The sequence below is a fragment of the Strix uralensis genome, chromosome 21, assembly GCF_047716275.1.
Source record: "Strix uralensis isolate ZFMK-TIS-50842 chromosome 21, bStrUra1, whole genome shotgun sequence".
Lineage (NCBI taxonomy): Eukaryota > Metazoa > Chordata > Aves > Strigiformes > Strigidae > Strix > Strix uralensis.
The window spans coordinates 4,441,720-4,467,101 of NC_133992.1; the positions used below are offsets into that span (position 1 = coordinate 4,441,720).

The 25,382-nt window shown below is 50.7% G+C and overlaps 1 protein-coding gene across 3 annotated transcripts in view; it reads right to left on the reverse strand.

Moving 5' to 3' along the window:
• Window positions 1-25,382, reverse strand: part of ASTN2 (astrotactin 2) — a 360,756-nt gene that overhangs the window by 192,500 nt on the left and 142,874 nt on the right. For 2 of the 3 annotated variants that reach the window (XM_074891653.1, XM_074891654.1), the window contains 4 exons: window positions 21,625-21,792; window positions 9,368-9,452; window positions 9,123-9,197; window positions 8,526-8,663 (listed from right to left, as the gene is read on the reverse strand). In XM_074891653.1, coding sequence (XP_074747754.1) covers window positions 8,526-8,663; window positions 9,123-9,197; window positions 9,368-9,452; window positions 21,625-21,792 — 466 coding nt within the window. Of the gene's footprint in view, window positions 1-8,525; window positions 8,664-9,122; window positions 9,198-9,367; window positions 9,453-21,624; window positions 21,793-25,382 lie in introns of those variants that run through there. The other variant, XM_074891655.1, reaches the window with a different exon arrangement.

The following is a 25,382-nucleotide window of genomic DNA, read 5'->3' on the forward strand; positions in this document are numbered from 1 at the left end:
AGACTTCTGGGCTTTAAACATGTAGCAGCAGGAATAAGTCAAGAAAGCTTTTGCTTTTCGCCCTGTAGCCAGCAGCCCAATTTGGGGACGACCAGAAAAACACCTGACAGGTACTTATAAACACCTAAATCGGAAAAGGAGAAGCTCAGTAAGCAACAAATAAACAGGCAAAAAAGGGGCAACAATACAAAACCTGGGCAGAGCAGAGGCAACAGGCAGATGATTTTCAGCTGACGCACGGTCCCCGGTCCAGCCGGCCAGCTGCGGCAAAGCACAGAGAGGTTTTCTGAGCCACTGAGTAATGCCAGACATGGTACACCGTCCCTGCGCTGTGCAACGCTGATGCTGTCTCTAAACCACGTGCTGAGCTTTTAGGTGCTTCTAACCTCATTTTGAGCTGCTTTTGCTCCTTTGCCTGGATGTCACGGAGCCAGGGAGAGCCTGCAAAGCATCTCTGCTGCATCTGGAAACGGCATGGAAGGAGAAGGACCAGCACAGCACGAATGAAGTTACTCTGAGTTGCCTGCAAAGTGCAGTGCCCATGGCTCTCTCAGCTGCCCCAAGGCCAGCAGTAGGAACGGAGGGTATTTGGCCCTAATAAATCACCCTGAGAGCTGGGGTGACACCCCAGAGCAGAGCAAACCCCTTGGGGGCAGCAGCTGTGGCAGTGGGGCACTGTACTGAGTCCACCGGAGCCAATGGAAACATCACCCCGGTCCTGGCTGCTCAGGAGCAGGAGCCAAAACTAATTAACTTCATTTGTCTTCAGAAAGCGTGGCCATCCCAGTTCGCTGGCTGTGGCTGTCCCCATGCCCAGCCCCAGCTGCCCACACTGCCGGGTTCAGCAGACACGCTGCCTGCATGGTCGCTGCCTGCAGCAGGCAACTGCCTGCCCCAGGGTGAAAGCTGAATGGGAGCTTTCCCCTTCAGTTTTGTCTGGTTTGCACAGAGCTGCCACCTTCCCTCATCTCTCCACGACAAGAACGATGTTCCTCTGCAGAACATGTGCATCCCCCCTTCCTTTCAGGAATTAAAAAAACCCCGTAAAAATAAACCTAGGGGTCCATCTTCTCCAAGAGTCCCTTCAAGCCTGCAAGGGACAGTGCCTTCTCACGGTGCCCTTAAAGCAGAAGGACAAAGCTCCCCTGTTCATGTCCACCTCCGTTCCCATCGTCTCTACCAAGATGATTTCTCCTCCCCACACCAGCTGCGGAGCCCGTCGCAGGTCCCTGGCGTACTCCCAGGAATGTTTCGGCTCGGCTGAATTTTATGAGTTTTGTCCTCTGGATGAAGTGATCCAACAGTAGTTATGGGAGATCAAATTGAGGAAGGAAGCATGGTCCTACATCGGGCAAGTTTAAGGCAACTGAAATCTCATCAGTACTTGTTGGTGGATGGTGCCAGCTCTTTCCACTACGTTGCATTAAGAAATAGCTGAAGAAAAGGTATTAACCTTTTCCCAATGTCACTGCCCCACCCTGGACCGCACCCTGCAGTGACACAGCTAAGCTGAAGGACAGCTGCACATCCAGACTGGACCAGAGCCATCGTCTCAGCCCACCCTGGAGCATCTTGGGGTCTTAAACACAAAACTGCTGAGGACTGCCCTGGGAGAGAGGGCAAGGACTCAGCATCCTTCCCCAGGTGCCCAGGAAATCCCACCCCTCCTGCTGCTGCCCCTGTCCTCATTCCTCTGCTGTCCCTCTCCTGTCCCCAGTGACCCATGAGTGCAGGTCCCAGCCCCTGCCTGGCAGCCGCACACTCACGGCTAGCACTGGGTGAAGGTGACGTGGGTCAGCTTGCTCCGAAATGGTAGAGGGCAGAGCTGACCCCAAATACTCTGCACTTGCTGGGGCTCAAGTACCTGCACTACAAACTGTCCCTGCAGCGCTGTGTCCATCCCCAGCGACCTGACCCCTTCCAAAAGCACCTCAGCTCCCTCCCCAGCACAGGAGGAAGAAGAGGAGGAGGAGGAGAGCAGAGGTTCCCTGTCCCAAGCCTGGCACTGATCCCCACTGTCCCAGCACCATGCTGCCACACAGCCACCCCTGTCTGGGCCAGGGGATGGACCGCCTGGTCTCTCTCCCACCTGCAAACCTTCACAGGCAGGAGATGTACAAACAGGCAAAGGTAATAAAACTCAAATAGGGGGAAAAAGTAATTCAGCAAAAATAGTACAGACAGGCTGTATAAACAGGGAGGCCATGGGGCTGCACTTTGAACAGGCAGCTATAAAGCACACTCCACCTGATGTTTAACAGAAAGCAAAGGCAGGGACATAAAAACAAACAGCATCATCAAACAGGGATGAGAGAACCCCTTTCATTGAAAAACCCAAGGTCTGATTTTGCTGCCTTGCATCACCCTTTCAGCTAAGTGTGCACATCAGCACAGTGTTTTAGAGCCTCTGCCTCCCCCTCCAAACCCTCTGTACTCGCTGCCTGTCTCAGCGCCGGCAGGATCCTGCTCCACCACGGATCCTGCTCCAGGCGGTTGGACGGACAGACACACAGCTCCAGAAGCAGATCTGGCGTAAGGGGCAGCCACAGAGTCCAGTGCCAAACCCTACTCTGTGATGGGAGATCCCAGATACATTAAAGGGAATCAGTCTGGGTGTGAGACGGTATTTGCATATTTGGCGGGTGTTGAGGTTTTTTTAATTGTCTCAATAAATATATAAACAAAATCTGTTCGCTCGTTGGGTTGTTTTTCCCTCCTGGGCTCTGCGGCACCACGGACGAGAGGAACTGCAATCACTCAGCTGCCAAACTTGTAGCTGCTTCTGGTGCTCCCTACGATGGATTTGCCTACGAGCCAGGTCCAAATTTACATCCACTATCCCTAAGAGGTTTGATAATTTTCTGTGCAGTTTTACAGCCCAGCATCAAGACTTCAGAAATGCAGCGGGTTTGAACAAAGGACCAGAGCACAGAGAGAGCGAAACTCAGCATTACCATAGCAGGGATTATTAAAAGCCCCAGAGAGGGAGGGCTGAAATGTCCCTTGGATTCTGGGCATGAAAGATCACCCACAGCTGGTAATGGACCAGGAAGAGACAGGCTGAGGGCAGTGAGGTCCCTGCACCCTCCCAGAGTGATCCGCATTTCAATTCTGACCTACCCTAGATACTCCCTGGGCAATTTCAGCTCAAGTTCCCAGGTTTTTTTTCCCCACCTTTCCTCTCTGCCCCTATTTCCCCATCGCACCACTTCCATAGTTCCTCTCTTATTTTGCTGCTTACATCCTTTGGTGGCTGCCACAAGGTTATGTCTCCATTTAGTCACCCCATAGGCAAGTGAGCCATACCTGACTCTTCTAACCTGCTCTCATAAATCAAAGCAGGAGGCAGGGAGCAGGGAAAATCTCAGTAAGCAGCCAGGACAATGCTAAGCTGACAGATGCAGGGCCGGGACTGGTAGCTGCCTCTACGTAAAGCATCTGTCCTTTCCCTCCAGAGGATGAGGCCAAAGGTTGCCTTTATCCCGGTGTTAAGCACTGCAAGCTGCTTCTCCACCACTTTTTGCGAGATGACGGCGTGTTGGGGTGATAAGAAGCCCAGGCCAGAGCGGCGGGGACGTTATCTGTGGGGATGACATGTCTCTGTGATGTGCACAGTAATGAATCGCCCTCTTTGCAGAAATGAGTAAGTTGTGCCTGGTGATGCAATGATCAATTTGCTCCATCATGTGAAGCCATTCATTCATCACGGGCACCGACTGCCAGCTACTTGCGGTCTCTTTATTGGCACCAACAGAGCAAGAGGCTCTGCAGGCAGCTCCCTGGGTCCCTGCTGAGGAAGAGCCTGAAAAAGGGGCTTCCCTTCTCCCCCAACCTCCTGGCTGAGGGTCCCTCCAGCATCGAGCATCCAGAAATCACAGTCTGCTCCGTTCCAGGAGAGCAGGAGAAAGAACAGGGGGATAAAAAGACCAAGTTCCCATGGCATCTCCTGCACCGAATGGCAAGAAGAGCTGGCAGGGTGCCCTCTGCCTGCTTCTGCCTGTACTCCGCCAGCATGCTGCCCATGGGGACCCATCCAGCCCACCTCCTGAGCCTCAGTGATGCTCCCCTGCAGCACCTATTTTCTTGTGTTCCTGCAGATAAGGCATGAGGCTAAGGCACAGGGCAGATGAGCTCTGCTGCAAGAGTGCGGCCACAGCAAAACTGTTTCCCTTCTCCTGGCCCAGATCTGCTTTGCCTTTATCATCCACTTCGCTCTTGATCCTCCTCTGCTCCAAGGGAGCCTCACACAGCAGCGCTCGGCACTGACTTGCAAAATCATGAGTGCCCAAATCACTGCAAAACCCCTCCAAAACATCACTCCAAAACCCCTGTAAGACTGAGGCAGCAGTGGTGTCACAAGGGCATGGCAGGGCTGAGCCAGGGAAAGCCACAGGCAGGGAACAAAAGCCTAGCTCCGGTCCTCGACACAAGACAAGACGCATGTGGGTGCAGAGCTGGGGAGCAGAGCTCTCTGCCACTGAGAGAAGTGCAAATAAAATAACAAACAAATAATAAAAAAAAAAAAAAGTCCAGTTGATTGTACTTTGGCAAAGAATTCAGAGAGCAAAGGGGCTCACTTGGGAGCAAAACGAAGATGAATCGACAGCGAGTTCAAGAGAATTCATTCTGCCGCTGAACACTTGTCTCTCCATCAGGACATCTCAAAGGCTTGTCAAGTGAAGGCAAGCCTTTTATTTGTTTCTGTGGTTGCCATAACGATAGAGCTATATGTCATGTCAGACAGCAGCTGAGGCTCGCGCCTCTGATTTATAGCCACTCACCAGAAATTATCAACTTTTCTGCAGAGCGGGTGGCACGGTGGACCAGGACCACCGGGCATTTGCCAGTGCCATGCTCTGCCCCCCGGATTATCTCTCCTCTTGGTCCCCTGCAGCTGGCTGTGCCCCAAGGGATGTTTTTATTGTCCCCCACAGGGATGTTTTTATTATCCCCTGCAGGACACTGCTGACAGTGGTGGGACCTGGGGACTGTGGGTGTGGGTCCTCCCATGAGCTGCTGATGGGGCAAAGCAGCATATGCTGCCAGAATTACAGCAATTCCTGGTCCCACAGGACAGGTGGTACCTCCTAAAGGGCCAAAAAGGGACGGCAAGGTGTCCAGGGAATGCCAGCAGAAGGATTAAACACCTAATAGTAATTTGTTTTAAAAAAATATGGACTACTGTGTTTACCACAAGGTTATGGGTGAAATGCAGATGAGAAAGAGGGATGGGAGCAATGGGGAGAGAGAAGCAAAGAGGGGTCTTGAAAACAAGCAAGACATGGTGGGACTAGGAGGTATTTCTTGTCCTGGCAGGGGATATGGAGCTGGGGCAGTTTGCCCACCCTGGGACCTGGCCTCCAGCCCAATCCAGAGGCTTCCCAGTGGGGGGAGCGCCCTGCAGCACTGCTGGCCAACCTTGTATGAACAAAGACATCACCGTTAGTGTGGCTGCCACGATTCCAGACGTGTGACCAATGTGATCATCGTGCGGAGGATCCGACTCTGGGGTCGAGGAGGGGATGCTCAATATGGTTACTGATAAATTATACATATAAGTTTCATTAACTCTAAGCACCCTCGTGCTTAATTTATGACACATAGCCCTAAAACCTCCACCACCGACTTCTGCATGCAAAGTCCTGTCCCCACTCAAGCCCCAGCACACACAGGAGCATCCCCAGTGGGATGTTTGCACATAGACCTTTGGCTCCTATCTGTAGGAAGTTTCTCTAATGATTCGGCTGCAGCAGCAGGAGGAGGCTTGGGCCCTTCATTCCCATCCACCAAAGCACTGCGTACAGCTCGTCGTACCACTCAGCGGTGAGACACACGGAGAACAGCATCCCTCCGGAGAAGCAGCAGGGAATCAGCATTTCTCTGGAGAGCTGCTGAAAGGCAGAGCCCCACCTGTCCCTTCTGCACTCTCAAGCATCTTCATAAAAACACAAGGCCACGTTTGAACCTTTAATACTCTGAGTTGCAAAGACTTCATCACTCGTTTTCTCCAAACCAGGCTTTCTGCAATTTCCCTCCATTAAACTCTTCAAGACGGATGACCCCGGAGCCAAAAGGTGTCAGACTAATGAAAGGTCTGGAGGAATGCAGCACGCTCGTTATTAAAGACAGAAGAAATACAGGACTGAGCTACCATCACAGCGTTACAGGACAGCAAAAAGGGCACTCCAGGTGCTGAGACGCGGCTGTGTTGCAGTTGGTGTCATACAGCCCAGGATCTACCCCTTGGCATGGGGACACGACTGTATTAGAGCTCCAGTGCTGCAGGACCACCCGCAGGAGCTGCCAGCATGGAGAGACAGCATTGCTGCTGTGGTCCCACAGCCCGGGGAACAGGTCCCCTCCGTGCCAAGGGATGGCTGCGTTTGAACACCTACACAACAGACAGCACACGTTCACCTCCGATGGTAGGTCTGACATTATGGGTCATCATCTGGATGTCTGAACCACCAAAACTGTGGCATTACTGCTCTCTTGAGAAGCTACCAACACTTGTCTCAGTCCAGAGGGACAAAGCAAAGAGACTGCAAGATAAGCAGCTCTAAAAGTACCTTTCTCATTGTGTGAAAGCACCCAAGAACAGGCCAACGCGATGCTCGTGAGTACCAAACACAGCAACACCCCTGTCACCAACTGCAGTGGACCTGAACAGCCCAGCATTAGCTCCTCCACACCATCGTGCTCTGCTCAGGTGGTATCACCTTGGTTTCCACCCACCTCAGGGTGCTCAGGACCCCAAAGCTTGCAGCCTGATCCCCATCTGAGAAGTGTTTAAGTTCTAATGCAGAAATAATAGATAGCTTTTCAGTTTTCACTGTATCTCTGAAACCTTCCATAATTCAACATCAAATATTTATTATTAGGTTTATTAAAGTTTTAATAATTTAGCATCTCCTGTATGTAAGATACAAGCGCCGTGAACTCGTCTCCCTTATTCTACCTGGGTCACTCCAATATTTATACCTGGAATTCTCAGTTCAGGTTCCATTTATGAGGGGAGCAGGCAACAGCCTCCATGTCTGAAACTCCCCTCCTCCTGCCTGGCGTTCATCCATCCCGACCGAGACTCTTCCATGAGCATCAGCGCCCTGAGACAATTACTGCACTGGAGCAGAAAGCAAGCTTCTTAGTCTCTACTTCCACTAAGGTACTTTTAACAAAGATAAAGAGAGGCAAGAAAAAAGTAACGTTCTCCTGGCATTTTGGCTTAGAAAATGTTAACATAAAATAAGGCGACCCTTCAACTTCTCAAATGGAAAGCAGTAGTCTTTTGTTGACGAGAAAAATGTTCCTAAGAAAGCCAAATTGGGATAGATATGTACCATCACTCTTTTTGCAGGAAAGGGAACAAGCACTAATTAGCAACAACAACACACTTGGAAGTGAGGACCTCTTGGATGCCAGTCCTGGCTCTGCCATAGGTTCTGCAGGCACTTGCTCCAACCATAGCCCTGCCAAGATGATGGGACAGAAGAATGGAAATCCACCATTCCATCCCTCTGAGAAAAGAAAAGACAGAAGGGGCTTGGGGACATAAGGATCCTACTAGTGCCCAGGAAGATGATTCACAACACAAAGAACTTGCAGGTCAAGCAACTGTGTCCTGAGTCTCGCAGAAGGCAGTGAGAAGGGAGGGAGGGAAGGAGGGAGGGAGGGAGTCTCCCTGACACCCAACAGTCAATCTTAATTTCATGGGGAAGAGGCAAATACACACTAAATACCTTAGGAATTAAACCCTTGTAAACCAGAGGAGGACAATCACCACCGCCACTCTCCTCCAAGGCAAAGGCTGCTGGTCCCTTTCCAGCTGGGGCACAGAGAACAACCATTTTTCCTGGCTCCTTTTCCAAGGGACCCCCCCTTTACCCACCCTCAGACCCGTCTCCCAGCAAACGGCCTCTCCTTTCACTAGGGCAATTCTCCTCCTGCAATGCTCTCTGAGGTCCCACTTCTGAATGAGACTGTCACAAGTCCAATGACATCTGGTTAAAATACCGGCTAGCCAAAAGGGGGGAGCCAGAGAAATACCCGGTCATTTACTAAACTTGAGGAAGGAAAAAAAAAACCCTCTAATTGTTTAATAATTGGACGAGCAACGTGGCCTTTCACCAGGCTCTGACCTTGGCCCTTGATGAGCACCAGAGCAGACTATCAAGGACTGGGTGGATGTGATATACATACGAGTTTCTGAAAGATGATAGCACCTCCATACTAGTAAATGCATCAATTTAAGCTATGAAATTTCACATTAGATTTAAGCCACTTTATAATCGCCTTGCCACAGGTTCATACCAATTTACCTGACTGGACTGGCACGCTTCAGAGCTATATACACAGGCCTGGCCTAGACCCATCAGGACCAAAAGAGCCTGGAGAACTATCACATCAGATTTCTTATTGGAAGAAGATTAATCAAACTTATCATAGAAATTACTGCATCTTCAATAACAATTTAAAGAACAGTATAGTCACTGAAGCATGAGGAAAATGAGAAATCTGCTTCTTACCTGACATCTGCTGGATCTTCCGTCACCAGAACATCTGTCTTGCAGCTGGCGAGGGGATTGATGGAAAGCTCCACGGGGGGTACCACAAAGCTCTTACTGACAGGCAGCCACAGGCCTTGACCCAAACTATAGGTGGACCTGGAATAAGGACAAACGTGTCATATAACAAGAATGTCCACAGCAAATGGTGGCCCCTCCATTGCACCTGACCACTTGGAAGTCAGAGCAGTGCTGGCACCATGGGGTAAGTCAGTCATTTGGTCTTGTCCTGAAAGCCAAATGAGAGAGGAAGAGCTAGAGATGAGACAGGGAGAACACAGGGATAGTCAAGCTCTTCTTTTTAGTTCAGGGGGACTTTCTGTGCGCACTGTCTTCACTTCTGCTGAATCGTGCCCAGACGAGGGGATGAGGGGGAAACCCTTCCCCATCTGCAGAATACGGACAAATCTCTCCAGTCTGTCAAAGGCAAATGACACTCGTGCCCTCCAGCCAGCATGACAAGATGGAGCTGGGAGTGACCAAGAAGTAGCATCCACCAGGATGTCTTCACGGGCTCTCCCTTCCCACACGTCCAAACTGAACAATCCTTTGACTCACCTGAGTATCTTCTCCGGTGCCTGCTCTCCTGTGACCAAGTCGTATCCCCGCTCAAGCGTCGTGTAGGGCCACGGCCTGGGAGGCAGAGAGGGGAAGAGCAGCTGTGGCACGTCACTTGGCAGGGAAAGCAGCACAGCCTGGTCCCAACTCCTTGGCACTGGTGATGGCCAGTGGGGAGGAGAACCAGGCTCCTCACCAATGTGGGGGCCAGGACAGAGCAAACACACCATCGTATCACCACTTACCCTTCGCTGTGTCCCCAGTCGCTGCGCACACACAAGTGGCGATGGACAGGGTCTGGGGCATAGCCTTCATGGCAGCTGCACTCTCCTAAAAGAGAAGAGGAGAAGATGAGACCTCTCTGCCCCAGAGGTACATCAGCAATCTCCCCTGCTGCCCATGTCTGCTTGTTCACAGTCATTCCTTGTCCCTGCCGTGGATCTGGAGCATTCTGGACTCTTCTGAAACCTTCAGCAGATGCGGAGGAGGAGATGAGAAGATGTGGAAAGCTGCAAGAAACCTGTAGCTCTTCCAGTGGGGGTTACATGATGTAGCACCCACAGTAGGCGGGGATGGGATTTCATGATACAAAAGGTCTGTCCTTAACCCCTCTTCCTGTGCAGCCCTGCAGCTCTCCAGGCTCAGCAAACCCCTGCCCGATAGCCTCCAAGAACACCACATTCCCCACAGAGACGTGCCCGCATGGATCCGTCCCCTGCCCTGGTCCTGCCCACACCCCTGGCAGAGGGGCTGCTCTGGGGCCAGCAGTTCACTCCTCAGCAGGAATCGTGACCTTGCTTGAGGAGAACCAGTGTCCACTCCCATGCACTTCCCAAGTGTGGGGACACCCCCAACCCACCCTGGTCACGTCCCCTTCCCACCTCTTCTCCTGCTACCTAGCACCAGGATGGGATGGCAGAGTCTCCTGCAGCCCAAACGCCCTCAGGAGGATGAAGAAACACCCCAACCTCCATCCTCCGCAGGCAGCACCCATGCCATGCCCCAGCCCACAGCTATGGGGCTCTCGGCCCCGCTCCCCTTCGCTTACTGGGTGCTGGCTCACCCTGTTACACCCTTTTGACAGCAGGAGAAGGCATTTCCCGCACCAGAAACCTGACCGTGCTTGGCCCAAATTGATTCCGTGTTTGGTAGAAATACATAACCCGGAGCAAGAAACAGCAAAATCAAAAGATTAATTGGATTTGCACGTGGAGTTTCTGTTGCAAGCTGCTGCCAGTGGTTTTCTTCCCCCCTCCCCTCCTCTCCCCATTGTGCCTGAAGGTGCAGCAGGCTGAGCTGTAAACACTGGCAGAGGTGGGGACCTGGCGGGGGGGTACCCCCATCATGGTGGTAATGCAGACTGGCAGGTACCTGCGTGCTCATCGGGATCCTAAGCCAGTTCTTAAAATGCCTTGCAGGGATTACAGTAAAGAGCTTTATTGTCAGGAGGGAGCGAGACAGGGGTTCAGCTGCTGAGATTTTTGAGGAAGAGCAGCCTGGAAAGGGAAAGGCGGCAAAAAGAGGGGGAAGAAAGAGACGGCTAATGATGTGCTAAAATGCAACAGCACCTTCATGAAATATTCACTGCCTTAAACACGTCTAATATTAAAGATTAAATGTCCTGGGATTTGTCCTAGCGACTTCGAAGCACTGATTTATGATCTGTCAAAAGCTGCTAACCTCATGATTCATAACAGGAGCAGCAGGAACATTGCTTCTCCAAAAGGAAAGAGTTGGGAGAGAAACGGTGGCACTAGCCCCTGCTCCGTCTCAGCCGTGCCTGGGGGCTGGGGCGGTCTCGGTGCAAGAAAACGCGGGTCCTAATGGCTCCATCAGTGATTTTAAAAAAAGAAAAGTTATTTTTATCTTGGGTGCTTAGTACGCAAGTTTCCCCAGCCGTGCCGCGGATCATTAATTCCTGGCGCTTATTACATAACAAATATATGCTCTGCAAATGAGAGACATCTCAAAGTGCTTGCGAAGCAGAGCTGGGAGTCTTGGGGCACCGGCTCGCACTTAGCTCCTGCCACAGAAATTAGAGCAAGTAGGGAAAAACCACCTACAGAAGTTGGCATCAAATGGCCCAAATGCCTCTCTCCTTATCGATGGCTGAAGGTGCCGGGGCAGTGAACCCCCTTCCCGCAGCGCAGAAGGGTTTATTTTGTCCGCTGGTTTGTTTACTGCTCCATCAGTTTGGTGTCGGAAGGAGAAACTCTATCAACCTGCAGAAATATTGATTTTATTGACTCCAATCCTGGAGTTTCAACAGCTACAGCCAGTGCTCGAGGCTTTATTGGGAGGTTTATTGGGAAGTTTATTTCAGTAAGTGAGAGGGCAAACGGTGGCACCAGCTGAGGAGGAAGGAGATCCAGGGGGGCAGAGGCGGGACACCAGGGAAAGCCACCCAGGGCATGGAGATCACAGTTACCTGCCCTTCGCCAGGACCATTGGGACCAGCTTTCCACAGGTTTTCCAGGGAGATCTGCACCCCTTTGGCAGATTTTTAGAAATTGGATGGGAAGGCTCCCAGTACAGGATCAGCTGAGTGCTGTAGTCTGCTGGAGGAGCAGGGACTCTATCTCTTTGGGACAGATGGTTTAGGATCTATTTCTGGATCAGGAACCATGAACAGGCAGTTAGTGGGTTTCCAAAAAACCACAGCAGAATCTACTGTGCTCTTACAGGTTTTCATGAGCTTTTTCTCTCTCCCCATCAGCATCCACCCTCCTTCTTTGGCCTCCTGAGCTAGTCTCATTTTCAGTCTGTCCCCATCCTCCCTGGGTGTGATGCTGAGCCAGGGAGGATGCTGAGCCAGCCAGGCTAAACCCCATGGACCAAGAAACACCTGATAAAGTCTCCAGAGTGGCAGGAACAGGGGTTCCTGTACCTCTATCTCCACTTTAGGGTAAGTGCATTTTCTAAGGAGCAGATTTCAACATGTTACTAAAATAAACTACCAAAAGACAAAATAACAGCGCCTTTGTTCAGAGCTACAAAATCCCATGTGCCTCCGAGACAGGCACAGTTATCTGCTCAGCATCACTTAGGCTAAGTTAGGATTCAACCTGAGCTTACAGCCAAAGTCAACCAAAATAACCAAGTTTGACAAATAACTGCACCTGAAGCCGGATGCAATTTCCACAGGTCCTGCACACGCCTCTGCACAGCGTTCAGCTGCTCGGGAGGACAAATGAATCAGGATCTACAAACCACTGTGACAAGCATCCTATTTCCGTAGCCACCAGCCCGCAACCTGCCCACGGTAAAAACACAGGCGTGTATGGTCCTTCCTCTTCCTTTGGATTCATAACCCACAAATCAGGTCGGATAATCCACGGCAAATTTTGAGCTGTTATAGCAAAAGGATCACTGCTCGCCTAGTTTAAGTGAAAGCAGGTCCCGGTGCTCCGCTCTGGAGGTCCCATGTTATATTTCCAGTGTGTTATTAAATAAAATACTGGGAGGGGAGGGAACACCTCTGCTATTGTAGAGAGAAGATGCATAAACCAGAAAATACAACACCGGAGCTCTAGCAAAAGGCTCAGAAAACTTGTTCATGCGACACCACACATCTACATGGAAGGGCAAGGGGAGAGCAGCACTGCTCTCCATGCCCGCCCTGCTCCCCTCTCCCCACTTACACAAAATCTCATCACATGCTGCCATGACTAATTACAGGTGACACAGAGTCTCCATATCAGTTTCTGCTCGAGGAGAGCGAACCCTTGTCTGAAGCAGCAGGATACATCCCCAAACACCGCAGGCACGTCTCACCTGCAGCCTTGCTCCTGCTGTGCCTTCATCCCCATGGAGGCTGGTGGAGGAGACCAGTGCCAGCTCAGCCCAAGGTGCCAGGCAGAGCCAGGCACAGCAAGGAGTGGGGAGCCCAGCCCACGGACCTGGAGAAGCAGCTGTGCAGCTTCAGCCCACTTTGGCCATACGACACTGCAGGCATCACTCCTGCCCTCAGCTGGGAAGGTGAGAAGGATCTGGAGCCTCACCTGGAGTAACGGGGCAACGTAAGGATACACCGACCTGGTTTCCACTTGCAGATGTGAGCTTCCTCTGCCCATTTCTGAGCAAAGGGCTTTTTGCATTGCCCATGCTTCACACTGGCTTTAGTGCTGGAGCTGCAGAAGGGCAGGGCTGGAGCAGTCTGCAGCCACCATTAGCATCCGTGGCTTTTGGCTCATGGTTGGCCCACGCTGAGGCTCGCTCGTGCCTGAAGGAAATGAATCCAACACAAGCCACATCTGAGCGCATCAGCTCCAGTGGCGCAGGCATGGTGCAAAGCCAACTACATGGAGGAAAACAGCCCTCTGGCTCCTGCTGCATCTCGACCAGCACTGCTGGAAGATTTACTCCCTTTTTTTTATAGCTGGAAGTTGCAGAACTGTTCTTCCATTTTGCCCACTGCACCATGCTGCTGCTCCTCCTGAAAGGGGAAACAGGGTCTCATGCTGCACCCGCACGCTCCATGGCCATCCCCGTGCTCTGCCTGGGGAGCAGCAGAGCAGGGCTGCAGGATGAACTGCCAGCATGCCAGGGCAATCCTGTTAGCATCATTAGGGTGAGAGGCGATCTGCAGTGAAAACACTGCAAGATTCCCCTAATCCACCCGCCCAGAGTGCAGCACAAAGAGGAGGCTCCCAGGGTCCCTGTGCTCCCAGGGAAGCTGCTCTTTGCTGTCATTGGCATTTTCATTTAAGGAGTCAGAGGGGCTTGGGCAGTGGTGGCTTGTCAACCTTCTCCTGGCACTGCTGGTGTCTGTGATTCCCTCCTCCATGGCAGGACCTCCATCACTGGTGTTCATCCTCATCCCAGAGGGATGCCCTGCTTTGCTGGGGCCATGCCCCAGCCACAAAGGCCCCATCCTGGGGACAAATTTGGACCCTGGCTGGGGTGGCCGCTGGTCCCTGGAAGCTGCAGGGCCACAAACACCTGCCTGTACATGCTCACACCTGCTTCAGGGCTGCCTCTCCCACCCAAAGCGATGCACAGCCTGGCCCCAGCTTTTTGGGTCCCCTCCTCTGTGGACACACACACCCCAGAGCACACACCAGCCCCAGCAAAGAACCCTCAGTGCCAGTGAGCTGGGAAGCTGCAGCACCAATATCCCGGCCGCCCTTGGCTCTGCAGCCCAGCTGGGTCGGTCTCCCTGCAGAGCCCCCATCCCTGCAGCGGGATGAACTCCAGCACAGCTCTCTCCCCAACACCGCCTTCTGCTTCTCCTCCTTCCACCCATCGCGGCACTGGTGGAGAAAGGGTCTGCAGAAGGAGGTAGGCGCCGGGCAGCAAGCCGAGGCCAAGCATTTTTTGGCAAACAGAGACAGCCGTTGAGCACAGTGGCTGCCCGCCCCACCGGCCCTGACTGCACCAGTGTTCGCTGCAGGGCCACGGCACAAAGCCCCTCTCTTCTGGGCAAGTGCGGAGCCATCTCCAGGGTTACCAGCCTGCTCTGAGGTGGCAGGACTAGAGGGCCCCCCCTCCTTCCCTGCTGCAGGGATGCAAAGCCTTTGCCCCCATCAGCTGCTTGAGCTGCACGGCCTGAATCCTCTCACCCAGAGCAAAGGCAGCTGCAAAAGGCATCTCCCACCTGGGGGCTGCTGCCCCAGACACCAGCTCGGTGCATGGCAAGAGCAATGTCCCCTTGTCACCACTGCCCACAGTAGGAACCGCTGCCCAGGAGCTCCCGTTGGGGCAGAGGGGACCTGGGTGCTCCCACATTGGGCTCCTGCCACCACATGGGACACCCTGTGCTGCCTCCAGCTGTTGTCCCCCAGTGAGTCAATGCCCAGGAGCACCAGCACCAGCCCTGAGCACCAGCTGTGTGGCACAAGCCAACAGATCAACAGAAGTCACCCCATCCCTCCAACGGCCACGGCCATCAACCTCCCGTAACAAGGCTGTTGAGGCCTCACTCTTGTCCGCATCCAGAGGAAGCCCTGTGTCTATTTATCCTTTGCAAAAGTTTTCTGAGCTCCTGGTGAAGAAACAACCTCTTCATCCAGAATCCACAGAAATTTTGAGACATGGGTGAATCAAATGTCATGTCCTTCAGCCACCTGAAGTGCACGCTGCGACCCTGCGGGCACTTCTCACAGGCTGTTCTTCCTCACCCCTGCGGAGCACCCCAGACCCTTGGGGCAAGAGGAGGTTGCAGGGCTCACTCTGGGGCACGGCATGGTCCAACGGTCCCCGCCACTGCTCTGAACCACGTGTGATGCTCACTGCCTTCGTCCATGTCCCTCCCTGCCTACAGCAACCCTGGTGCAGGCAGATCTGGCTGCACCCCTGCACCTCATCCTAGAGTTGTGATAACCCACAGGGAGGTGCCATGGGCCCCCCAAAGCAACACCTCTCCTTGCTGCCAGCCCTCCTCCCAAAGGATGTTTTACTCTACCAGGGAAATGCAAACCCTGGGAACCCTACTAGAGATCTCAGCCACCAAGTCCTCCCACAGACAGGAGTTTCTCTGCCTGCAGTCTGGCCTAAATAAAAACAAGAAAACACCAAACTATCTGCTAGCAGCACTCCCTGTGCCAGCCTCAAACCGGCTGCGGGAGGTGCGAGCACAGCATCTCAGAGCTCCTTGGGTGCCCCGGTGCAGCTCTGCGGGCAGGAGCAGCTCCCAGCAATGCGATGACGAGGGTCAGCTCACCAGGGACGGGACAAGACACACGTTTGAACAAGGGTTGGCATAAGGGTTTCCCATCAACAGAGGTATGGATGAGAGAAAAGTTAAAAAATCCGACAACAAACCCCTTCCTTAATGTTTGCTGTGCCCCTGTGCAGGACGGCAGAGCAAGGGCCTCTTTTGAGGAAATTCGGGGAAAATTAAACACAGGCAAGGATGAATAAGGGTCTTAACCATAGAATCATAGAATGGTTGGGGTTGGAAGGAACCTTAAAGATCATCTAGTTACAACCCCCCTGCCACAGGCAGGGACACCTTCCCCTAGACCAGGTTGCTCAAAGCCTCATCCAACCTGGCCTTGAACCCTTCCACTTTAATATTTCATTAAATTCTCAACTTCAATGAACAAGCGGTGTCTTCAGAGAGCTGCTGCTTGAATTTGGATTAGCCCCTGGCCAAGGCCATGGCTCCTCCAACAACTGAGGTGGCAGCATCAGCTCCCAGTGAAGCTCTCTGAAAAGCTTCTCTTCCTGCCCTTGCTACCTGCTGTCCCTGGCCTTCGGGGATGGCATTTTCTCTGCTTCATCCTGACGGGAAATGCAATTTCTGTAAAAGCAGCTTAGCTCTTGAGGAACGAGATGGGGAAGGTGGCTCCTGCCCAGCCAACCTGGCACACAGTACAGAGGGAAAACCTGGAGTTAATTTGACAGTTATCCCTCCTCTCCCCCCACTGCAAGTCACCCTCTTCACACAGATCCACCACAGCACTTAAACACAAGCTTAACTTCCAAGGATTGTGTCTGGATTTACGCTCTGCATGGATTTTGTTCACGTTATCATCTGCTCAGCTCCTGCGCCACGCCACCGAGGAAGATCTCACTGGACACATGTGCATGGCTGATGCAAGGAAGCAGCGAGAGGTCCCAAGGGTGGTGAACCAAGGGTGGTCTGCCCTGCCATGGCTATCATCTTCTGGGGTGAACACTGCCCCAGAGCTGACCAGGGTGGGGTGAGAAGCCATCTCCTGCAGCACTGGTGGGACGGGTTGAGCCGGGGAGATGAACCCAGGAGCTGCTTCACACCACAAAACTCATTCCTCTTCCCACCTCTCCATGGTCTTTAGACAAGCACAGAAATGCCATTACAAGAACATTAGCAGCTGCAGGATTAAACACTCTAATGGCAGAAAATGAGAGTGTAAAGACAGCACAGATAACCTTAACTCAGCCCCCTTGAAGGCATGCATTTTGATTGCTGTTTATGTATAACACTTCCGCCCGAAGCTAAATTAGCTTGGGAGTTAACTGCCTCCTGCCCTGCTTGGTGCACGAGGCAAGCTGTGCCGCCACATGAAAAGAAATCGTATATTACATGGTTTTTGACCAAGTTATTAAACTCCATACCTTAGAGAGACAGAACCTCATCTTATAAAAGTCTAAGTCAATAAAGACACTAGGATCCTCCAACAGCGAAAATAGCACAAGTGCACAAGAACAAACAAATATTACTTGATGTGCACAAAAGCTGCATGATATTAAATTGAACTATTGGAGAAAATGGCTGTTTTCATAAACACAAATACACCCTCACCAAGGTTGGTCATCTCCTGATTTACATGCTCAGCTCTGTAACCTCCAAATTCCCTTAACAGGTTGCCTTTAAAAAATGGCTCTGTTTAAAAATGACTTTCATCCGTCTCCTGCCAGCAAGACCCCTGTCCTACCCGGACAGGAACACCATCTGTGGCTCTGGTGACAAACTAGTCCATTTGGAAGATGATGGAAACCCTTTTTTTTTTCTTTCCTCCTGCCAATTTCCAGAAAAGACCCTTCACTACCATATCTCATTTGGTCCTTACAAGCCCATGCCTATTGCTTTGGGGAGTGCCATCAATTGTGGATGCAAAGGAGAGAATTTCAACGGAGAAGTGCCTGATTTATAGAGAGAGGAAAAAAAATTCAACGCATTTGCACCTGCTAATCAAGGTAGCTATCCATCTCATTTATGCCACTGCTCCGGCAAGCCTGACAGCACAAAATCAGAGGCTGTTTCTTCCAGCATTTGGCCCTAAGGGACCGATTCTCCAGCAGGTCTCTTAAGCGATGCCCGCAGAATGTGCAAGTGAATGGGTTTTGTGCATACAAAGCAGGTAATTGTGCTCACAAATCAGGATTTGCATATGCTGCCAAAAACAGAGGCTCTCAAATGTTACCGGTGCCGGTAAGGGAGGCCAGTGAAAAAGCGAGCACTCCTGGATTTTACACGAAGGTATCCCAGTGTGTGGTATGAGCTGGCAATGTACTCCACATCTGTCCAGCATACAGAGAGTGAGGAGAGTTGACTGCAAGTCCCAGAAGGTGAGAAAACTTCCTCATTCTTGCTTCAAGCAGCACTGTGAGCGCCTGCTAAGAGGACGGGGCATTTTGGCTGAACCTCTTCAGCCGAGGACCACATCCTGACCCTGGCGAGGTACCTGTCCCATCTGACGTGGCGGCTGGGGAACAGCCACTATGTCACATCTGCAGGGGGAAGACCTTCAGCAGCATCTATTTATTTTTGTATTTGCAGTCATGTCAGACCAACAGGCTCAGCCATTTCCAAGGCAGGGGGGAAGGAGAAAGATGATATTTTGCTCATGTGCAGATGTTGGTGCTCCCTCTGAAAAGCCCTGATGAGCTGATGCTTTGCAATGAGAGTTTGAAATTTGTCAGGGGGGCAGCAATCATTTAATTAAAGAGTGAGTCACACGGCAAAGACACAAGGGAAGGAAAATTAAGGTCAGGCAAGCAAAAATGTATTTTGGCATTTCCTAGTGTTTCAGAGCCTCCATTTTCAGTGCAGATTATTATTCATACTGAAGTAGTACTTGGTGGCTGGAGTCATGAGTCAGCACATTGTACGGACAGATCTTATATAAAACTCCAACCCAAAGGAGATCTCCAGTGCTGGGAAGGGGTAAGAGCTCGAGTCTCACCAGACAGAGCATACGTGACCGGGGGGGCCTCTGTCCAAATGCATGCCAGGAGCCCGTGGCACTGCCACCAAGGACAAGTCCTGCCCAGAGGTCTGCCTACACCTTGGAACAAGGAAGCTTTGGGACAAGGTTGTATCCACACTGCCACGGAGAGTGGCTCCGAGGGGAAGGCTGAAATCAGATTAGCTATAAAAGTGCTGAAGGACCTCAAAGCTGGCTCTGCTGCTCTCCACAGGGGAAAACTTCAAGGCTTTCATCCTCCAGACAGGACAAACTTCAGTCCATCCTCCTCATGGATGACTCACCCAGCCCGAGAGGACAGCGGGCAGGGGAAACCCCCAGCACCCATCACTTGGGATGCTCACAGAGATGATAAAATCCCTGACCTGAAAAGGTTGAAATCTAGGCGGGATTTATGTCCCATAGTAAAACCACAGACCTGCGTCTCTCATGGTGATAAAAATAAATCACCCTTAGAAATAGAATGACATTAATAAAAATAAATCTAAAAATACATACAGTGCATCACAGAGTTACGGTCTGCTCCTAGCCTGGCATAGAAACTTCTCACCAGCTAAGGGCTGGTCAATGGTGATGAACATAAGCGATGCTTGAGGCTACATCCTGGGGGTAGGGTATCAAATATATACTTTCAAAGGTCTAATTTTCAGTAGGTGGTTTCTCAGCTCTTGTGAAGTTTGGACCTCTTAAGAAGGTCTTAGATTTAGGGTCTGAAAATGAGCAGCCCCGCTGGCCAGTCCTGCTCTATTCCTGTGGATCCAGCTGGGGTGGACAGGAGAAAGATTTTGCTTTATCCACATGCAAACTCCCAGGCTGGAGAGAGGGGGAAGAAGCCGATTGACAGATTTTGGGTGAGGAACCTGAAGGTTCAGATCAAGGCTGCTTTGCCCTCACCTCCCATCATGGGTAAGCAGGGAGGATGGGAACCAGAGATGGAAGCCATAAAGCAGCTGGCAAGGTTAGGATCCAGCACAGTGCCGAAGCAGAGCACCTCCCAGGCTAACGAGCATTGCTCTCTTCCCTGCAAACAAGATCTGACACATCCTGCTCAAGCGTGGGATATCCAGCGAGAGCAACAAGCTGCTCCGGCGAGCTGGCGACGCAGGGGGAGCAGCAGCTGGGCCGGCACTGGAAAACAGCCGTTCCTCGCAGCGGAGGCCGTGCAAGGATTAAACCAGCCCTGCTCAGTGCCAAGGATGGCATGGGGCTGGTGAGTGGAGCCACGGGGCTCTTCCAAAGGCGAAGTTGTGGTCTGACTCCATGCAGTCTCCTCATGGTTTCTGCTGGAGGCAGAGTTTTTTCTGTCCTTCTCCCCTGAACCAGGGGACAGCTGAATGCATCTTCCCTCTCCTGCTGAGGTGGCTGCATTTTGCCGATGCCTGAAACAATCCTTCTGTTAATGTGACATCTGGATGAGAAGAGCCTCCTCCTGCATCATCTCCATCTGCTGGGGCAGCTGCTGCCACCCCCCAGCCCTCCTTGGGACTGTAGGTGATGCCCAGGGCTCGTCTACACAGGGAATTCACCCAGAGTAATCATTCTGCTGCAGCGATGCCTGCCAGTGCCTCTGTGCAGACAAGCCTTGAGGAACAGGAGTACTAAGAAGAGAACATTGTCTTGACCAGGAAAATGGATTTATGAGACCAAGTTCAGTATTTGCATCTCAGCTGAACAGAGAGGGATGAGAATAGGGTCACCCCCATCAGCCCGTGGTGCGTTCATAACTCTGACGGATTTCTTTCTCTCAAAATGCCGGGTATTAACGGCACAGTCTGTGGCAGTGGGAGGCTTAGAAAAATCCTTCTCCTCTGTGAGCCAGCCCTCTTCAAACCCCTGGCAAACCCAGCAACAAACACCCCTATTTGCAGCCACGAGTCTCATACACAAACGCATAGTGGAGAAACTCTCATTGCTAAGAGAGGAGGGAAGTGGCTCACACGGAGGGCTGGGGCTAACCTGGAAGCAGTACTTCTCTGTGAGGAGACGGGGGGTTTCTGTGCTCTTTAGATGCAGAGCATGCCAGGAGCAACAGGGCCACTTGCCTCCACGCCACCAAGAAGGCATCCCACCTGAGGCGAGGCACTGGGAGCAGGAGCAATGCTCACCGCTGCAGGGGGCACAGCACACCCCACCCCACGTTATGAAAAAACAGCGCAGTCCCTGAGCCACCTTCCCATGCAAGGTCCTGTCACCCGCACCAGCTGAGGAGATGTCACCTTCTGAGGGCCAGCCGTTGACTGGGGTCACATACTTATTTCCCACCAACACGGACCTCCCAGCAGCACCCAGGCCAGAAGGAAAGGTGACACTTCTCCTTTGCCTGGAGTCACAGCAGGGCTGGCTACTGCTTCACAAGGGCAGCCTTGGCGTGCAAGCAGAACATGCTCAACAAAAAGACCGCTTACAGATGAGGAAAGATGGCAGACCACAACTCCATGAGGAAGGGTTGGAGGAGAGATACAACCTAGGTGACCATCAGGCAGGAGCACTAATGTGAAACATGGTGCTCTGCAGTGGAATGGTCAAAAAAGGAAAGGGATGGAGACGAGACAAGCTCATGAGTAGGTTTTCCACACTGGACACCAAAACAGCGCAACTCAGAAGCAGATAAACTCCACGTGCCTGCAGCTGCCACACCAAAGAACTGATAGTACCACCATTTTGAATCCCCAGCCTTGTGTCCACCTTCTCTACACTTTGCTGATGAGGGTCACCACTGTATGACCCTGCTGGTACCTCTTGGTCCTCCGTGCCTAACACCAGGCTAATGCAGAGGTGAGCTGAGCAGGAATGGAAGTACCCAGAGTCAAACCTTCTCCCTCACATCTCCAAGCTTTTCAAAGTCTTCGCTCTTCCCCAGCCTCCCTTACCTGTCTCTTGGTCACACAGTTGTTCACAGGCATCAGTGGTCCTCTGTCCACAAAGGTCTCTCACCCAGGGGGACGTGGCATTGATCTGATAGTACAGGGACAGCTTGGCTGGATTAAGCCAGTCGGAGATGTCCAAGTAGCTCCCCTCGCTTACAACAAAGCTGCTGCCTGGAGGGAGGGAAAAAAGTGTGTTAAGTAAGTTTAAATATTTTTTTTAAAAAGGTGCATTTTGGCCCAATATCAGAATACTCTACTCTCAGGAGCTGCTGTGATGTCAAGATCAACAAAGTAATACTGAGTTCACCAACTCTGGACCCAAAGAACTTTATTTGACCATTCCTCTCCATACAAATGTGCCCCAAAGCATGGTCCACCAGCTGGGACATTTCTCTGCCCAGACACTCCCCTACCCTACCCTACCACCATCATGAGATACTGGATTTGATTCCCAGATCTCTGCAGAAATATGGACCAAGGTAATTACTCTGATCTGTCAGATCGGAGCACTGCTTCCCCAGCCCATGCAGGTGGTATCTGTGAGATGCCTGGATGCCAGGCTCAGGACACAGATGGGCAGCAGCAACATGGACTGTTCCCTCTTCAGTTCTTTAGCTGAAGGTGAGTGAAATTGGCCCAACATACAACTTCTCGTGTGAGTGATCTCATGTCAGAGACACTCCCTCACCCTCTTCCTCCTGAGAGTGAGAAGTGAATTCATGCCCAAAATATTTTCTTAAAAAATCTTACATTTCTTTATTTTGTGAAATATATTTTTCCCCACTGGCATCTGGGAATATGCATCATCTAATTAGCCAAATAGATTTTCAGTTCAGCCCAATCATTTCCTTATCTAACATCTGATGCCCAGCATCGCTTGGGGGATTTTGCAGGCACAGAGGTCCTCATTAACTCTGATCTTCAATTACATTGATTATAAGACTGCCTCCATAATAGTGCTGCACAGATCAGAGGGGAGCCAAAAAACCTCTGCCATTAAGTGGTGTTTTGCAAAAGTTACCAGGGTAAAAACCTCTAAAAGCAGGGGAGAAGAAACCTTCAAAGAGGAGTGGGCAAGGGGAACGGCCATGTAGCCCAGGAACCCACAGCCATCCTTCCACTAAGCGCCAGAAATTTGCAACCACTATCTGAAGATTCAAATCCTTCTTAGGGATCACCCAAGGATGGCAAGTCTGTAGACCCAGGCTGTATTTCCATGAAACCTTAGGGCTTGTACCATTTAGTAAAGGACTACGACATAATTTTTCTAAGCACTGAATAAGATTTAAGCTCAATAAAAGCCAAGTGACTAAAAAAGTAGGATGAAAAAAACATAGCAGCAACCACCCCACACGAACTTGCTTGAACACAAATTCCTGATTTCCTTTTGAAGAGAATCACTGACGCTTCAGCAAGAAGGAGCCCTTCTAAACCTCATCCCATGCGACATTATCCATGCAGAGGATAAAAAAAACAAAGCTTGAAGTCAAGCATCCCAGTGAGCGACCCCATTTTCAAGCATCCTGAGATCTCAGCACCATACAAATCTGGGCCCTAATTTCACACGAATTTAAATCTTCTACACTTATACTGTTTATACACCGTAAACATATTCACAGACGCATCTCTACACTCAAAGCCAATGGAGGCTGTCAAGCTACTGACTGTTCAAGCAAATGAAAATTAGACAACCAGGATCCAGCTGCTCTAGAGACACAGCAAGGCAGGAGGCTGCATCACCAAGGCTGCAGGATACATCTCAATCAGACACACGGCAGCAGTAAATTGCTGGGTAAACTCCACAGCACCAGTGGAAAGCATTGAAACACTGAGCACAAAGAAGTACCTTAGAGCCACGTAATTTTGTTTCTAATTATCATTCTTTTCCATTAATATTTAAAGATAGCTTTAAATACCAATGATAACTATTGCTGGTTTATTTTACCAAACAGAAATGCATCATGAACCCATTGGGAGTGTTTACTATTTACGTGTACGTGTCTATGTACCTGTCAGTCTTGCTTTCTTCTTTATTTTTGTAGTTCCCTAATAAAGAGCGAGGCTCAGGAAGCACGTAAGCACATTTTGAGGCTCAGCTACAAACAACTCCCTCTGCACCCAAAGACTGAAGAGTGAAACCACCAGCTCTTGATTAAATCCCTACTTAATGAACCCCACTTCTAGCTAAAATACAGCCAGCCTGAAAGTAACAGAAGCAAATCAGAAATAAAATAGTCATATAATTAGTATTCACAAAGACGAAGGTGACTCAAGCTGGCAGAGCAGCCTGGTCCAGGAGCTGGGTCGGGTCAGGGTGGGCGATGGAGGGGTGACCTCTGGAGCTTCCCACCAGCCCCATGTGCTGAGCTCCTCGGGGAGGAGGAAGCACATTCATGGTCTTGCTGCCAAATTTTCATCTTCCTTGGACAACCCAGCCTGTTTGCTGCTGAAAGGGTAAAAACCCAAGAACTACCTATTTATGGAAGTACCTCCTAAATCAACACCAAAATGTGACACCTGGCCAGGAGCCAATAACTTCTCTTTCAGCAGAATTTTGGTGTCCATGAAAAACCACAAATTTGAGAAGCTTGAAGTAACTTGCAAATTGATCAAGGTTTGCCATATTCTGTACAGAGAAAGACCTTCCCAAATATAATGCAACCATAACCAAATAAAAAAAGAAAAGTCCTGGTATTTTCAAGATTAATTACTTATTTTGATTTTAGTAAGTCCGACTAAGAAATCATCTTCAATATCAAAAGTTTTTAAAAAAAGCAGAAGTGAAAACATTTGAATCCAAAATCTCTGAATTCAAGTTTATTGTAAAGTGGAGGTTTTTCTACTTCAGTCTAAGAAAAAAAACAAACAAACAAAAAAACCAACCTGGGGAAATGAAAGGTTTTAGTTAATTGTAAACACTTTCCTTCCTTCCTAGGAGGGAGAGGACAGCTTCCAGCAAGGAAAGTTCTTACATCTTTGAAGCTGAGTGTGTCACAGATCAGCTAGGTAAGATTTTTAGACATGTTCACAAACACTCTCATCACCTTCACTCCCATTGAAAACACAAACAAACATCCCAACCTTGATCCCTTTATAGCTTGCCTGAGAAAAAAATAACAGGAAAAGACATTTTACAAATATTTTGAAAGCTAAAATTCTGAAGATTTCAAAGACTTTTCGCACAATTTTTCTCTTTATTTTCAAAGAATCCACACATAGAAAACCGTTTTCAAAAGTCACCAGCGCGCACTTTATCAAAACCATCTTGAAAAGCTCAGAAAGGGCAGGTTGAGTATCAATCCTTTTAGAAACTACCGAGAACAAACATTTTCTAAGCAAGAGCCATTTCAAACATATTTAGCTTGCCGGGAACATCATCCAGGTTTGTGTTCACCAATGTGCAGTCTCTCAATGGAGGGAAATCAAGGAGGAGGGAAGGGGGCAATGGGGAACCTGAGGGTCTCACACCACTGGGGCAGTGAGGGGGAGACCCCACTTGGAAACACCCTCTGAAAACCTGCCTGGAGGACCTCAGACGCCACGAATTGCCCCCACACCTGCACCCAGTTTGAAGCACACCTACAGTCACTGCCCACAGAGCCTGGGGAGAAGATCCCAGCAGAGATACTCTCCAAAGACACCCGGAGAGACCATCTACCCTGCTGCCCTCTGCTGTCAACCCCGGCCCCTCCCAGAGGTCCTCCTAGGCACAAGTTTTGAGCTTCCCACTCAAAAGTTTGGGGAAATCACCCTTAAATGGG